Genomic DNA, 18,152 nt, shown 5'->3' on the forward strand with positions numbered 1-18,152 from the left:
CTGGGCCAAGGCTCATTTAAAATGGACTGTGGCAAAGTGGAAAACTGTTCTGTGGTCAGACGAATCAAAATTTGAAGTTCTTTTTGGAAAACTGGGACGCCATGTCATCCGGACTAAAGAGGACAAGGACAACCCAAGTTGTTATCAGCGCTCAGTTCAGAAGCCTGCATCTCTGATGGTATGGGGTTGCATGAGTGCATGTGGCATGGGCAGCTTGCACATCTGGAAAGGCACCATCAATGCTGAAAGGTATATCCAAGTTCTAGAACAACATATGCTCCCATCCAGACGTCGTCTCTTTCAGGAAAGACCTTGCATTTTCCAACATGACAATGCCAGACCACATACTGCATCAATTACAGCATCATGGCTGCGTAGAAGAAGGATACGGGTACTGAAATGGCCAGCCTGCAGTCCAGATCTTTCACCCATAGAAAACATTTGGCACATATAAAGAGGAAGATGCGACAAAGAAGACCTAAGACAGTTGAGCAACTAGAAGCCTGTATTAGACAAGAATGGGACAACATTCCTATTCCTAAATTTGAGCAACTTGTCTCCTCAGTCCCCAGACGTTTGCAGACTGTTATAAAAAGAAGAGGGGATGCCACACAGTGGTAAACATGGCCTTGTCCCAACTTTTTTGAGATGTGCTAATGCCATGAAATGTAAAATCAACTTATTTTTCCCTTAAAATGATACATTTTCTCAGTTTAAACATTTGATATGTCATCTATGTTGTATTCTGAATAAAATATTGAAATTTGAAACTTCCACATCATTGCATTCTGTTTTTATTCACAATTTGTACAGTGTCCCAACTTTTTTGGAATTGGGTGTTTTTTTAATGAAAGATCAAAACAAAAAAAAAGGAAAAAGGAAAACACCATCTTTCTTTTTATTTACTTTTCTTTTTTGTTAGAAGTTAGCAAAATGGCAACTTGAAATAGTGAAATGAATGTTAATTTAAATATTAAATTAAAGCTTAAAAGAAATGTACTATTTAGTTCAAATTTTATCCAAGACATGAATATGTACTGCATAACAGAAAAGCTTTCATAAGGTGCAGAGGGAAATCCAGTGAGCTGCTTTCTCAGCATTTGAGAGTCACTCGGCACACGTACTGTACACGCTTCAGCTGTTTTCTTTCAAGTGGTTATGTGAGGCATAGAGCAGCCAAGAAACCATTCTTGCAGAACGGCAACAAGCAGAGGAAATTACAGTATGTGGGTCCATTTACCTTTGAGTAACAGCCAGTGCCAGAAAGTCCACTGAAGCAATGAGTGCAAATTTGAAACGGTTGGTTACAAAGAGGCCTTCTGTAAAGCACAGTCACGGTCTGTACAGTAAGTGCATCATAACATAAACAATCTTGTGTTACCACATGGGCAGGACACCAAGAAACTATATTACTGTATGTTTTTACACTGTAAAAAATTAACCACATTTTTTAAGTATAATCAACTTGGTTGTACAAGTCATTTCAACTTAAATTTTAAAAAGTGCTGTCAAACAATTAATCACATCCAAAATAAAAGTTTGTGTTTACATATTAGATATTTATTATGTATATACAAATACACACACATGCATGTATATATTTAACAAAAATATATTATATTTATATTATAAAATATTTAAATTTATATATAATATAAATTGTATATATATATATATATATATATATATATATATATATATATATATATATATATATATATATATATATATAATTATATTATTCACGATTAATCATTTATCAAGTTAAATCTTGTATAAATTATATTAAAGTTTTTTTAAATTGTTTAAATTATTTTGATGAGTTAATGTAAAAACATAAGTTGCCAGGACTAACTAATCTAGAATCTCAAAACTGAACATTTTAAAGATGATGTGGTTATGCAAGAAAATTTCTTTTTGACATCAGTTTACATTTTTTCATGAATTTATTGTGATAATCAAATACTTAATACTTACATACAAAGTAAATATGGTTCCATGGTAACTAATTTCTAATTGGTTACACTGATTGGTTACAACACTCGTTGTCTCCTACATATGCAAACTGATTTTTTTTTAAGCTTGTTTGATTCGTTTGCTTGTCTTTCCTCGACGGCCTTGATATGAAGTTGATCCGTGATCCATCTGATTAACAGTCACTTTAAAAGATCCTCTCCGACCTGTTAATTCACCTTTCACTGCCTGCAAGCAAAAAAAAAAAAAAATAATAATATGAGCTGTTTTTCAAATAAACCATGTTTCTCATCATTTCCTCTGGATTTATGTGGATAGGGTGAGAGAACCAATATCCTGATGCCATTAATCAGTGCAGTAATCAGATGAAAGAAAAAAAAAAAAACCCTGATAAAGGCCATGATTAAATTTTGATTTTTTTTTTTTTTGCATTCTCATTTGTCACAACAGGAAATAATCCAGATGAAAGAAAATGATACATTTTTTGCCATAACCTTCATAACCATGTATTCTGTTAACAGTTTCGAGAAGAACAATCATCACAGTCCATGAATAAATCAGATAAAAGTGTTTTGCTTGGCCATGATTAATGATGGAATCATTGTATGGTAACTGAAATACTGATCATATACAGAATAAAAAAAACTCCATACTACCATTGGGGATGAATTACATAGATTAATATATCGACTGCAGGGCCTGAAATAAACATTCAAAAGAGCAAGTTGCATAATAACCATGCAGCATAGTATATTAATTATGCATTATCACCAATTAAACAGATGAGATGTGATTGTGAGACTGATAAGTAAAACTCTCAGCAACTCTCCCTTTTTGTACAGCAGCAAACAATTTAGAACAACAACTTACATGCACACGTGTCCATTTTTAGCAGTCTAATTACAAGGACTGGCTTTTAGTAATCAAGTGATTATGTTGAAATTAAATGATTATGCAATGCAAAAATCGGCTCACTTTACTGATGCAATACTGCCACTATGTGGTCACAAGTCTACTCTAGGCTGTTTCTGTGAATCCGATACAAATGCCTCTTACACAAATCAGAGGCAAATGAGCAAGTCATACCTGTTTGACCTCTCGCTTTTCCACTCGTGGATTGGATGGAAAGTCTAAGAAGCTTCCAAGCCCATGAGGTGGGGGACGTCGCAGGTCAGGAGATGTCCGATTTTCTGTAGAGGAGGCTAAGAAGACTAGCTATTAGATTAGTGGCCCAGAGAATATCAAGAACAAGGAATAACCATGTAAAAGAAATACAATGGAGGAATCAACTGTCAATTTAAAAGTATACCATGCAACTTTTTTTTGTTCAAAATTAACAAAAAAAATTAATACATCATCAATCTTTCTTCCAAAATGTGTTTTTGTCTTACCCAGATAAATGTAAATGTTATGATTCACTATTGCAAGCCTGTTATAAGTGTTTATATTTTAGACCAGGCGGGATGGATTTCACTGGAAATTGCGTACATACGTCACTCTCCTGTGCATGTCTCGTCATATCCGTAAATAGAGAAAAGTTCATATCTAAAAAGGGAACGCGACAGAGCTTGTAATAAAACAAGAATCAACATTGGCTTTTCAAGAACTGAAGGATTTGAAATGTTGTAAATGTGGCACGGATATGGCGTTTTTATTACTCAACAGGTGAGTAAGGTATTTTATTAAACAAATAAATTGCCGTATGTAGTTCTCTAACAGAGTTCAATAGTCTTCAGCTAGTCAGCTTGAGATCCTTTCCATATAAACTGGTTATCTCTCTTAAGCCTAGTAGTGAATGTTTAATGAGCAGTAGGATAATCTCTCTCTCTTTTTATTAGTTAAGAGAAAGAACCACAGTCACACTGAGCCAAAGCATAACCATATTAATGTTTTTCCACAAAATACATGTAAGAGAGCCAAAAGTTACAAAAAAATCAAAAGAATTCCAGAATTAAATATTTATTTAAAACTATATTTAAAGGATTAGTCCACTTCAGAATTCAAATTTCCTGATAATTTTCTCACCCTTATGTCATTCAAGATGTTTATGTCTTTCTCTCTTCAGTCGAAAAGAAATTAAGGTTTTTGAGGAAAACATTCCAGGATTTTTCTCCACATAGTGGACTTCACTGGGGAACAGCGGGCTGAAGGTCCAAATAGAAGTTTCAATGCAGCTTCAAAGGGCTCTACACGATCCCAGCTGAGGAATAAAGGTCTTGTGTAGCGAAACGATTGGTCATTTTCTTAAAAAAAAATAAAAACATTTATATACTTTTTAACCACAAATGCTCATCTTGCACTAGCTCTGCGATGCGCCGCGCATTATGTAATCGCTTTGGAAAAGTCACGCGTGACGTAAGCAGAAGTACCGCAGAAGGGCGAAAGCTCCATTTTGTTTTCTACTCCAACTTCAAAATTGTCCGACATCATTATTTTACCTTTTTTTGTAAAGGGCGTTTGACTTCGTTTTTGCGCGTTCACTCTATAGACACTGGATCAGCGTACTTCCGCCTACGTCACGCGTGATCTTTCAAACGTGATTACATAAGGCGTGGCTCATCGCAGAGCTAGTGCAAGATAAGCATTTGTGGTTAAAAAGTATATATATTTTTTTCAGAAAATGACCGATTGTTTCGCTAGATAAGACCCTTATTCCTCATCTGGGATCGTGTAGAGCTCTTTGAAGTTGCACTGAAACTGAAGTTTGGACCTTCAACCTGTTGAACCCCAGTGAAGTCCATTATACGGAGAAAAATCCTGGAAAGTTTTCCTCAATAACCTTAATTTCTTTTCAGCTGAAGAAAGAAAGACATAAACATCTTGGATGACATGGGGGTGAGTAAATGATCAGGAAATTTAAATTCTGAAGTGAACTAATCCTTTAATTATTTTTTTTTATGTAACAGTATTAACAAATTTGTCAAACTGACAAATAAATAGAAATATTTAAAATGTTTTTTTTTTTTTATGTAATGATTTTTTATGTTTTTAGTTTTAGTTATAATAATAACTATATGTGTGCTATCATCAGGTAAATATCACAAGGTTTGATCTTTTTTGGCCACAGTACCTGTTATACCTCGTGTGACAGGAGAAACCTGCGCTAAGGCAGGAAGCAGCCCAGTCGAACCCCGTCGAGTTTCCAGCGCCTGTTTCCACCAGCTGCCGAGCTTACTGTGACCCACCCGGTCTGAGGTGGTCCGGAAACACACTGCTTCTTCTGTGATGGAGACCCTCGACTCACTGGAGGACCTGTGTTTGGACTGCTGACAAAGACTGAGCTGCGGGGTGCAGATGAGGCTGGAGTGGGAGCCAATAGGTTTCTGGAGCTGATGGGATCGTTGGGTGAGATGAATGAGGCTGAGGTCCATATCCATGATGGAGGATTTAAGGGCACTTAAGGAACAGGCCTGGTAGGGTTCTTGATCTTCTGCTAAGAGGTCAGCCTGTTGGAGATGAGCCAGGAGGTTGTGCATGGTATCCGTGAAGGCACAGGAAGTGAGGATTTCTGGCTGGTCTACAGAATCCTCAGAGTCACAACAGGAGTCTTCATGGCATCCCTCCACCCGTGAGAGAGACAACGCCCGCTTGACACAACACCAACAGTCAAAGCTTTGTTAACAGATGCAGAATGATTTTTGGTGTATCAATCTGTGTAGTTATCTACAGTTTTAACAGCAATAAATAAATATATAGCCTAAATAAAAGCATTAAAGGATTAGTCCACTTTTAAATACACTTTTCCTGATAAATTTACTCCCCCCCATGTCATCCAAGATATCCATGTCTTTCTTTCGTCAGTTGAAAAGAAATGAAGGTTTTTAAGGAAAACATTCCAGGATTATTCTCCTTATAGTGGATTTCAATGGCTACCAACAGACTGAAGGTCCAAATGTCAGTTTCAGATCAGCTTCAAGGGCTTTAAACGATCCAAGATGAGAAATAAGGGTCTTATCTAGCGAAACAATCGGTCATTTTCGAAAAAAATACAACCGTTTATGGTTTATAAACAAAATATCGCCTTGAACGTACTTTCCGCTTCCGCATTCTTCATAACGCTCGCGCTGAATGTTCTACGCCTTCCCTATTCAACTTATGGTAAAAAACGAAACTGGCGCCACGTTCGTTCCGTAACTTCAATAGGGAAGGCGTAGGACATTCAGTGTGAGCGTTATGAAGAATGCGGAAGCGGAAAGTACGTTCAAGGCGATATTTTGTTTATAAACCATAAACAGTTGTATTTTTTTCGAAAATGGCTGATCGTTTCGCTAGATAAGACCCTTATTACTCATCTGGTATTGTTTAAAGCCTTGAAGCTGCACTGAAACTGCAATTTGGACCTTCAACCTGTTGGTAGCCATTGAAATCCATTATAAGGAGAAAAATCCTGGAATGTTTTCCTTAAAAACCTTCATTTCTTTTCGACGATGAAAGAAAGACATGGATATCTTGGATGACATGGGGGTGAGTAAATTTATCAGGAAAGGTGTATTTAAAAGTGGACTAATCCTTTAAGCTGATGTACATTTTTAATAAATAAATACATAAATAAATGTGTTTTTCAAATTTTTTGATGCTGCTGCAATACATGGACAGATTTTTATGGAAACTATTTTGTTTTAGAATATTTTAAGAATACTACCAAAGCTGATGTTCTTTTTAAACAAGCATATAAATAAACAAAATAAGATTTTTTTTTTTTTTAATTATTATTATTAAAATCTATTTTTGGTTATCTGTTTTGTTATTTACAATAAATAAAATAAATAATAATAAAATAAAATAAAACATGTATGTATTGAACCTGATCCAAATTACATTTATTGATGCAGCAATTCATGGTCAGATTTTTATGAATACTATACTAATACTAATCTCTAATAATATTTTAAATTACAAATAAAAGTGTTAGGCACGTCAGTATTTTCACCCACAAAAAAAAGGTTTTAAGCCATTTATTTATATCTTTTGCTGTAGTGTGTCAGTAGGAAATATCAGTTCACATTTCCAAACATTCATTTTGCCATTAATTGTAATAATCCAGTGAGATTTTTGAATACACAACGAGTCTGACAACATCCGGTGCTCCTCACATTTATGAACCTAATTCAAATCACATGGTGAGCTATTTTTGAATACTATATAGGCCTACAGTCAAACCAAAAATATTATTTTTAGATATTTTTGATATATTTTTACTAGTGGGTGCAGGACACTATAGTTCATTTATGTAAGTGATGATAGCAAAATAAAGTACACTGTGACATATTATACCAAAAAAATTCTCCATACAGTGGACTAGCAGTAAAACTGACTACCAAAAATTATTCAGACACTTTGACCTGACCATGTTTTGCTTAAGCGTTATCTGACAAAATTAAGATACGTTTTTTTTCTGACACAGTTTAATTCTTGTCATATTTTATTACCATTTTTTTAAACTATAGTGAATAAACTCTATTAATGAATGAAATGTTCAAGGTGTATATATATTACACGTTACACATTCGGTACATATATATTACACATGTATTTTACATTTAAGGGGGCGGATGGGAAGTTTGATCTACACTTTAAACAAAAAAGCTGCAATACATTCATTAAAATGTCACTCACCCCTAAGGGCTTCAGCTCCAGAAAGCTGGATGTTCCAGACGCCTCAACACAATCAGAATCCTGTAGTTGATCGAACACTGTTTTTGTCTCTCTTGGTGACCACTCTTCAGTCTCAGTCAGATTCTTGGGCTTGGTGCTAACGGCATTATCCACAGTTTTATGGTAAATGAACTTCTCTGTGAAAAATAAGTGATAAGTGTCATCCCACATACTCACAGAGGCACTTTACAATCAATCCTAGAGAACAACTGTATTGATTAAAGGTTGTCCTTTCATAATGTAGATAAGTTACTGTATATGTTTCAGAAGTATCAAGCATCAATATATTTCATTTGTGTAAGATTTTTCACCTAAAATAAATAAATAAATAAAAATAGCGAACATAATAACTAAATATAAAAATTAAAATATATAAACTAAATAAAAAATAAATGTGTACAACATAGCTCAGATTGTTTAGACTTGAAAGTTTTATTTAAATTCATATTCAGATCTCTAAGTGTGTGACATTGTTATGATCTCTTGTGAAATCACATGCATGTGAGGCTATTGGGGTCTTTTTCTCAAGAGAAAAATCTCAGATTCTTCAAAACCTAAGAAAAAGTCTCCATTTGCTCTTCATTTAATCTTACTGCTTTCTACTAGTCAGATTAATGACTGAGATATTAAAGGCATGATCAATCTGTCCTGTGGGATAAGTCTTCCCCTTTAAGATTCTAAATTGTGAGGAAAAATTCAATTGATTAAAAAACTACCAGTCATAAATGTTATTGACTCACCATGATTGGGTGATAAAAGGTTATGACTCTCCGTTGGGATCTCAGGAACTGAGCACACTGACTGATTGTCCTCATTGCTGTAGCAGTTAGGGTGGAGGTTAAGTGTGCTCAGGAGCCTAGAACAGCAAATAAGACATCATTATTAATGTGGAATCATTTGATAGTAACATTGTAAAGCTTTTTGCTTGACTGAGTTATAAAAATAACAAAACGAAACTTATTGTGGTAACACTTTACATTATGGTTCCCTTTGTAAAAGGTTTAGAAAGGTGTTTGTTAATGAGTAATAAGTCATTTACAAATGCATTATAAATCATTAATAATGCAGTTATAACTGAATGAATAAAAAAGGCGACTTTAACGCAATACCTGCCAAATAGTGAGCCGTTTTTAACTCACATGTTATAAATGCTTAATAAATGTATTTATTCACACTTATTTAACTCAAAACCAGATTCTTGATTTATTTCATGATGTAGCAAAAATTGACTATTAGAATAATTATCATAATTAGGCTATTCACATGTGTTCACTTTAAAGTTCACTTTCACAGGTTATTAATGTTTATAACTGAATAATGAATAAATGGTTCACAAGTGTCCACCCTACATTAAGGTTCACAGGTAACTAATACTGGAATTAAGTTGTTCATTATTAACATCAAGTTATGGTTATTCAGCCGGGTCTCATTGTTAATACAAGACACAAAACATACATTTTTGTACGTTTAGAAAGGTGCTAAAACGTACAATATTGACGTAATAATGGCACTAAAACGTAAAAATACATATGTTTTTACAGCGAAAAAACGTAAAATATTTACGAATCTTTCATGTCATAAAAATATATGTATATTTTCCCTTTTTATCATTTTGTAGATAAATGTAAGATCCCTAAACGCCATCCCGAACCTAAACATGCCCATTTTATACAGAATGTTAAAAGAATAAAACATAATGGACAAATGTGTAGGAAAATGACAATTTTGTAAAAATATAACATTAAAACGATTTTTTTTAGCCACTAATCCTACACCTACCCCTAAACCTACCCATAACCATTTCTTGAAACTACCTACTGTTATAAATAAAAGAATAACAGACAAACAAGCGTAATCACAGTAATTTTTTTGTTTTTTGTTTTTTTTGGGAAAATGTAAAAAGTGGTACCAAAAGTAGTTCAAATGATGATGAGTTCCAGTTGCAGTCCTCTCTGGTGGTAATAGTTTTTTATAGGGTACAGAGCAGAATTTAATTTATTAATCCGTGAAATTACTCACGCGCGCACTCATTTCAAATGTCAATCCACTGAAACACAGCATGTCGCAATCTGTGATGAAGCAGGTGAGAACCAATGAGCGTTCGATATCAGTGCCGTAAACCATGTCGTAACGCTTCTCGAGGGTGGCGCTACTTTCAAATTTGTATCATAACGAGTGCGGACTTTGACTGTGACGGTCGCGGCTGAAAATCAAGATGAAGATCGATGGATAAAGGGCTGAATTTGGATCTGTTCCTTGCAAACATATGGATATGGTTATTATCTTATGTTTTATTTTCAATATAAAGTTTGAATTTCATCTTGATAAACAAGAAATCCGTTTTTATACACTGCTGTGGATAGGTATCATGACCTTTTTGGAGAGTAAGTTATCATGGGTAAGACAGAAACTTCTGGTCAGCAACATAGTAAGAAAAGTGGCAGTCATGAGATATTAATAAGAAAACCACAAATACAACACCCTTAAGTCTAATTATGATAGTCAATTTTTGCTGCATCATGAAATAAATCAAGAATCTGGTTTTGAGTTAAATAAGTGTGAATAAAAACATTTATTAAGCATTTATAACGTGAGTTAAAAACGGCTCACTATTTGACAGGTATTGCATTAAAGTAGCCCTTTTTATTCATGCAGTTATAGCTGCTTGTTAATGATTTATAATGCATTTGTAAATGACTTATTACTCATTAACAAACACCTTTACAAACCCTTTACAAAGGGAACCTTAATGTAAAGTGTTACCCGTATTGTATTGTAGGCCTATGGGTGAAATGGCTTCTCGAACAGGTAGAGACTAGATTTTTGTCCATTGGGAATTACCCAGCTAGCAAAAATATGTTGTAAACATGTTTTGTTAACGTTTAAAGGGTTAGTTCACCCCAAAAAGAAAATTCTGTGACGGCTCACCTTCTCTCTGCATGTGTTGCTGAGTTTGAGATGTCTCCAGGTAAGACACTAGGTAAAATCCTTTCTATAACTTTATAAATGGGTGGTATTAATGTTGAGTATATTTATATTATAATAGAAACATTCATGTAAAACAATTCAATTAAGCTGACAGCAATCTCACCAAAGCTTTCCCTGCTCAGGCTGTTGATGGATAGCGCCTCGGTGGCGCCTTCTAGTGTGATAGTTAGACCAGGACAACCATGGATCAAGTCTGCGGGAGTTTTGTCCTCATCTTCAAGCACGCTGGAAGAGTTCTGCTTTAGGACGACGGGTTCCTGTGCAGATGGGGCTTCAAAGCAGAGAGCTGATGGTGAAGAGCAGGCAGATGTAAAGAAGCCTACAGACTCCATGCTGTCAGGTGATGTGGAGGGAGAGGAGAACACTGGCAATGTATCGTACATCTCCTGTATGGAAGGAAGGATAGATGGATGGAAAAATTATGACTATGGATGGATAAAAGAATTGATTGTAAATGAATGTGGTTGTATCTGTGAGTGCACCTCTGTATGCAGAGGCAGGTCTTCCTCATACTCTTCCTCAGCTGCTCCTTTCTTGAACTCATGGCAAATGTCCACTGATGTGCTATTAGCAACATGACACAAGGCCTGAGGTATTCTTTACTCCAGTCTTCAGTGTCACATGATACTTCAGAAATCATTCTAATATGCTGATTTGATGCGCAGGTAAGATTTCTAAATTCAGCTTTCTCATCACAGCAATAAATAAAAAAATTTAATTTATTAAAATAGAAAATTATTTTAAACTTTTGACAGGTACTACTGTACTCTTGAACGGTTTGGGGTCAGGATGATTTTTTTTTTTAAAGAAATGAATACTTTTATTTAGCATGGATGACACATTAAACTGATCATAAAAAGTGACAGTAAAGACTACATTGTTACAAAAAACATATTTCAAATAAATGCTGTTTTTTACTTTCTTTTCATCAAAGAATCCTGAAAAACAGTATCACAGTTTCCATAAATATTAAGCAGCACAGCTGTTTCTAGCACTGATAATAATAAATGTTTCTGAAGGTTCATGTGACACTAAAGACTGAAGTTTTGAATGAGTGCTGAAAATTCAGCTGTTTTTAGTTTTAGTTCTAAACTTAATTTACTGTATTTATCCAATTGATTTGTCCAATATATTTCAATTGACAAAAAAACAACAACTTTTGGAAGTAAGTAAGGGTATTTTTACACAACACCGATTTACTAAAAACAGAAGTTTTTCCTTTGCGTTTTTGGCATACAGACGAAAACATCAAAATGATCCCCGTTCACACGATCCATGAAAATGACTAAAAACACTGTATTCTGCTGCCAGGCCAGTAGTTGGCGATGTTACTTAGTAAAAAAAACACTGCACACATAGATTAAATACGTAATACACATTAGCATTAGGTCACCATTTTCACAAATTCACCTTTTTGGAGTTTACACAAAGACAATTATTGTAGAATTTTTAAAAACGTGCACTCTGCAAATCATTTTCAAAAGTTTGCATTTTCTGGCCCCGAAAACGCTGTTGTCGTGTAAACAAACTGCCAAAGTGCATAAAAAGTTTTACGTTTTTAGTTGAAAATGGTGTCATGTGAACAGCCCATGCAAAAAAGTTGATTTTTTTTTTTTTTATACAGTGCTTGTTTCTTACCTTCTTTCATTTTGTAGAGGGTATATTTCAGAAATTGATTGCCTTAGTATCTTGACAAAATCTCCAGGGGTCAGTGAGTCATCCCTTAGGTACAGCCTTGCAGACAGTGGACGAGGACTTTGTCCTTGATATCACCCACACAGTCAAAGTCAAACATCATTTACATAGGACTATATTTGAGATGAATTGTTTATAGCATAGTTTACCTGGTTCAGTTCTTACTGGAGATTGACCTATTGTTTCTTGATTCAGTATTTGTGCTTCATCGGACTGCATATTTCGGCTTTCCGTCAAATGGAGATGAGCCATACCCTGCCGTGAAAATTAGATGGTTGTCAAATAACACATTTGTTTACCAAATATCACAGAGAAAAAACCATTACAGCATCTAGAATCACCTCGCATAGAGTGGCCAACAAATTACTAGAAATCCCACACCTCTCACAGACATGAATGAAGTGTTTAAACAAATGAACATCTTCAGTTTGAAGTCCTCTGAGCAGAGCCCAGGCTGCAGAGATACATCTGAAAAATAATCATAACCCATAATCAAAACTGTATACGCAATATTGGGGTCACCGTGATTTTGCCAAGTAAGACATGGTCCTGGATCGGCATGTTTTGTTGATCCTGGAACATTCCTAACTCTAATTTAGAATTTATATCATAATCATAATTTATCCCTAAAATCAGAGGAAAATGATATGTGAATAACACTGAAGCACCTAACCCTGGTTGTAAGCCTAAACTTGACATAAACTTTAAACTTCAAATCTGATTGGTTGTTTGGAATGTTAACAAAGATGTTGATCCAGGAACATGTACTTGGTGAAATGACATTCACCACAATATGAGACCATTTTGACAAAATCAAAAGGAACTTAGATTAATAAGAATGATTGTGGTTTACTTGTTCTGTATTAATACATCCACACAGAGTTTGATATCATGAATGTTCTCCATGGCTGGTGTGATTCTGTATAGATACTTCAGTGCTGCTTGATTCTCTCCTGTCCTCAATAAGGTCCTTAGAACAGCACAGTGGTGCCATGACAGTGTTGGGGGACAAGCTCTTGGGCTCAGTAAGACATCCATTGAATCCTGGGAATAAAAAGTGTCATATGTTCAAAGCTTAATAGCCAAGCAAATGAGTTTAGACATTTTTGACAAAACTGAATGATGGTGTTGAAAAGCATCTCACTGTTACTAATCCGTGATCTAGAAGCCAAAATCCAACAATCTGTTGGGAAAATGCAGATGGGATACTGAAAACATGGCAGAATGACTGCAGGAGATCATCCTTACATTGCAGGAAGTTAGTCACATCCAGGATAAAGTACATTATCTGGACCCTTGTTAAAGAAAGTTAATTACAAGAGAGCAACCAAAAGTAAGCACATGACTGTTAGGTTAAAATGGAAAAGAAATGGAAAATATATACAAACATATATAACCTTTATTATGTTTAGCAGAAATTTTAATTAATAAATTAACATTTCAACATGTAAACAAAACCATCAAAATATTACAATAAAGCAGGATACAATGGCTTGGACAGACACCATGTCAATATTAGGCAACAGCACTAGCTTTAGTAAAGCTTTTAGAGATGGTGGTGGGTATGTTTGGTAGGCACAGTCTTCTGAAACCCATATAGGCCCATGTTGTTTGTTCAAATGAGCCACCATACCCTGAATAAGAGAACTCCACCGGTACTTATCCTCAGCATAACTGCTGATGAGAGACAGAGCATGAAAATTTTGATTATTAATATATTAATAAATTACTATTAAATGCTTAATAACCATGATTTTATCAGAGTAGAAAAATTGTCTTTTACCTCAACTCCAAACATGTTCTCCTGTGTTTCTGGTCCATCTCACGCCACATCTGAGATATCCTCTTCAACTCATGGGCTTCTAAAGACAAAGCAAACAAAAATAAAAATGGCTGAAATAGCTGAAAAGCTACACTATATTGCCAAAAGTATTGGGACACCCCTCCAAATCATTGAATTCAGGTGTTCCAGTCACTTCCATGGCCACAGGTGTTTAAAATCAATCACCTAGACATGCAGACTGCTTCTACACACATTTGTGAAAGAATGGGTCGCTCTCAGGAGCTCAGTGAATTCAAGCGTGGTACCGTGATAGATTGCCACCTGTGCAATAAATCCATTCATGAAATTTCTTCACTACTACGGTCAACTGTTAATGGAATCATAACAAAGTGGAAGCAATTGGGAACAACAGCAACTCAGCCATGAAGTGGTAGGCCACGTAAAATCACAGAGCGGGGTCAGCGCATGCTGAGGTGCACAGTGTGCAGAAGTCGCCAACTTTCTGTCAATAGCTACAGACCTCCAAACTTCATGTGGCCTTCAGATTAGCTCAAGAACAGTGCGTAGAGATCTTCATGGAATGGGTTTCCATGGCCGAGCAGCTGCATCCAAGCCTTACATCACCAAGTGCAATGCAAAGCGTCGGATGCAGTGGTGTAAAGCACGGACTGGACTTAGAGCAGTGGAGACACGTTCTCTGGAGTGATGAATCACGCTCCTCTGTCTGTCAATCTGATGGACGAGTCTGGGTTTGGCAGTTGCCAGGAGAACGACTGCATTTTGCCAAGTGTACAGTTTGGTGGAGAGGGGAATATGATGTGAGGTAGTTTTTCAGGGGTTTGGCTTGGCCCCTTAGTTCCAGTGAAAGGAACTCTTAATGCTTCAGCATACCAAGACATTTTGGACAATTTCATGCTCCCAAATTTATGGGAACAGTTTGGGGATGGCTCCTTCCTGTTCCATCATGACTGCGCACCAGTGCACAAAGCAAGGTCCATAAAGACATGAATGAGTGAGTTTGGTGTGGAGGAACTTGACTGGCCTGCACAGAGTCCTGACCTCAACCCGATAGAACACCTTTGGGATGAATTAGAGCGGAGACTGCGAGCCAGGCCTTCTCGCCAACATCACTGCTTGACCTCTAGAAGAATGGTCAAAAATTCCCATAAACACACTCCTAAACCTTGTGGAAAGCCTTCCTAGAAGAGTTGAAGCTGTTATAGCTGCAAAGGGTGGACCAACTCCATATTAAACCCTACGAATTAAGAATGGGATGTCATTAAAGTTCATGTGCACGTAAAGGCAGGCGTCGCAAAACATTTGGCAATATAGTGTATTAAATAGCCTATAATATAAGTGCCCCATTTATCCTTTCATGTAAGTGTGTTATATAGCTGTTTGTGAATATAAAATGTCTTAAAAGTTTCAAATATCAAAGTGCAAAATGGAGTTCTGTCATGACAACTCTCGGAGTGTTTGGCATGGTAATGGGTATGACAATGTTGATATGTTTGGTCTTGGTGGAATAGATCTGCTACACTGCTGCTGTCTTATTGCTGCTGCTGCAGAGCAAGTACGAGACTTGCTATGGCCAAAACATACACAACATGCTGCTGTGAGCAAGTAAGACATGCTGCTGCTGTACAGCGTACATGAATTACACATAGCAGATCTATACAGGCGGAGCTGGGGAAGAAGGAGGGTTTCTGAAAGCACGCTGCACAGCTAAGGCAAATGCTTTTTTGAAGGTTGAGCACCCAAGCTAATTGGCTACTGATACAGCAGGAACCAATCAGCTGTGTCCTATAGATAATGATGCAATTACGAGCAGGTTGAGGACCTATGCCATCTAGAGTTTCATGACATGACTTTGTTTATAATCTCCTAAAAGAAAGTACTGATTCTGAACTGCCTGAAATGAGTCAACAGTAATTCCAGTCTTATTTCTTGCATGAACCTACATAGGTTTATAACACATTTGCATAATTCCAGCCTATGATCTTCATTGGCTGCCCACAAACTATGTCTACTTTGACCCGCCCTCAAACACTGTAGTTGTAGCTGAGGCCTGGAAGACTTTGGTTCATGTCATCAGTGTTGGGAAAACGCTGTATTTTGTGCTGCGAAAGCAAATCCACTTTGCATGGACTTTCAAACGGTCTGGCTGGCTGAATTGATACAGTAAAACCGACTCCATCATTACTGTTCGTACCATTGTGTACAAAGGTTGAGGATATGGAAATTCAGATATGGTAATAGGCGTTTTGTTTCCAACAAGTGTTGTTAGCAATAGACCAATCACAACAGAGTGAGCCATCTGACCAATCAGGGCAGAACAAGCTTTCGGAAAGAAGGCGTTTAAAGAGAACACATTTTTTTATCAAACTGTTTCAGACACTGTGAGAAAACAGCTGATGCTGCAGAGTATATTGTGAGAAATTAAAGTGTTTGTTGACCTTGGTTGCATCATGTAAACCTATTTGAAATCTTTAAGATAGCATAATAGGGGAACTTTAAATAAATTAGCACTTTTATTCAGCAGGGCTGCTTTAAATTAATCAAAATTAGTGACAATAAAGACATTTGTTTATTTAAACTTTAAATTAGCAGAGTATTACCTGGGTACTTGGGCAGAAGTCCTGTGATGCTCCACCACTGCACCAGGCTGCCCAGTAGGATGTATTGCCTCATGGCATGACAATCTTGTTTCCAACAACCCCATACACATGAAGCCCTGCTTCCTAGTGTACACAAACCCACATGGGACAACCGTGAACAGAGATTGAAAACTAGTTTGTTAGAGCATTTCATATCCCAACAAAGTGTCATACTGTACTGTTGTGTACAAACATTTTTTAAATATTGCAAAACATCCCAGAATATTGTTACAATTAATACATCGTTTTGGTATCCACACTTTGGTGAGCATAAGAGACTTACTGACCCTAAACATTTACGGTGCACATTTTACTGGTGTCTTTGCATAAGATTTGTCAAATAAACTAAACAGAGACTCCAAATATGACCATGCGACTCCAGACTGACCTTGTTTAGACCTTTGTTTCTTTGCCAGGTGGACCAGAGAAAGTAGGTTCTTCAACTTGAGGACCAGTTTATGGACTAGAGCGATAGAGTTTTCATCTAAAAACATCCACAAGCCTTTACATCGACTGACACCTACCAGAGAAGAGCCAAGTGAGGTTTATCTGAACACTATAAACAAAAACAGTAAACCTCAGTGTTTAATAAGATTTCACCTACTCACAGAGCATTAACAGCTCCTTCTTGGCCAGTTCTGCTGAACTCTGAAGCCAGCAGTTAAAACTGGCCAAACATTCACTCTTATCCCCTTCACCTATAGGAAACAACACATCAAACAATTTAAATTACACATTATTGTGATCCATATTGGAGTGAGGCACCGATACAATATAAGACACCGAAGTCTTACCTTCAGTACAGAGGCCCCGTAGGCAGCCAATGAGGCCTTTGACATTGTTGTCTGTTAAAGCTTTATTCCACAAGACCTCTGAGTTTAGCATTATCCTGTTTGTCCATAAAGATCCTTCCAAGTGTTTTCACAAAGAAACCTTAAAGATATCAAATACGCAATCTTGGCTTTGAAGGTTAGTCCTTGGTTAAACCATATTCATAGAAATGAGAAAAAAATATTAATAAAACAGTCCTTTGTGCTATTTTAACTTGTGCATATTCAAATGCTAAATAATCAGTATAAAAACTTGTGTATTTGAACAGTTAATCATCGGTCAATCGGTTAATACTCATAAACATCATGGTAATAGTACTCACCAGATAAAGCACCTTTCATCCAGTATCCAATAGTCATACGAGTGTCCTGCATTCAGATCTGCTGACTAGTTTGTATGTGCTCTGACTCAATCCCCTTTAGGCCTGAATAATCCTTTGGATTTCATTGGCTGTCAGCGCATGTGGTATTACATCAAATATGCATAAAACAGGAGTCGACAATTGTATACAAACAATGCCCATTGTATACAAGAGAGCAAACAGCCTCAGAGTCAGGAGCTCCTTTTCT

The 18,152-nt window shown here is 36.2% G+C and overlaps 1 protein-coding gene across 1 annotated transcript; it reads right to left on the bottom strand.

Moving 5' to 3' along the window:
* Positions 1–1,783: 1,783 nt before the first annotated feature.
* LOC125269054 lies at positions 1,784–18,063 on the bottom strand. The gene is made up of 19 exons (XM_048191779.1): positions 17,547–18,063; positions 17,361–17,450; positions 17,141–17,272; positions 16,714–16,836; positions 14,096–14,174; positions 13,800–13,989; positions 13,457–13,600; positions 13,166–13,356; positions 12,654–12,780; positions 12,462–12,567; positions 12,256–12,379; positions 11,100–11,181; positions 10,721–11,003; positions 10,558–10,627; positions 8,370–8,485; positions 7,591–7,766; positions 5,045–5,561; positions 3,061–3,176; positions 1,784–2,202 (listed from the first exon to the last, which is right to left on the bottom strand). Exons 1-19 carry the CDS (start codon positions 17,635–17,637, stop codon positions 2,077–2,079), a joined length of 2,883 nt encoding a protein of 960 aa, XP_048047736.1. The 5' UTR covers positions 17,638–18,063; the 3' UTR covers positions 1,784–2,076.
* Between the last annotated feature and the right edge of the window lie 89 nt (positions 18,064–18,152).

Source organism: Megalobrama amblycephala, linkage group LG5 (genome assembly GCF_018812025.1).
Source record: "Megalobrama amblycephala isolate DHTTF-2021 linkage group LG5, ASM1881202v1, whole genome shotgun sequence".
In the NCBI taxonomy this organism is placed as follows: domain Eukaryota; kingdom Metazoa; phylum Chordata; class Actinopteri; order Cypriniformes; family Xenocyprididae; genus Megalobrama; species Megalobrama amblycephala.

Coding starts and splice junctions, on each gene's coding strand:
- LOC125269054 (XM_048191779.1), bottom strand. CDS start 17,637: ATGCTAAACTCAGAGGTCTTGTGGAATAAAGCTTTAACAGACAACAAT. Junction 13,990..14,095: donor AGAACATGTTTGGAGTTGAG/GTAAAAGACAAT, acceptor GTCTCTCATCAG/CAGTTATGCTGAGGATAAGT. Junction 13,601..13,799: donor TGGTGTCTGTCCAAGCCATT/GTATCCTGCTTT, acceptor ACAAGGGTCCAG/ATAATGTACTTTATCCTGGA.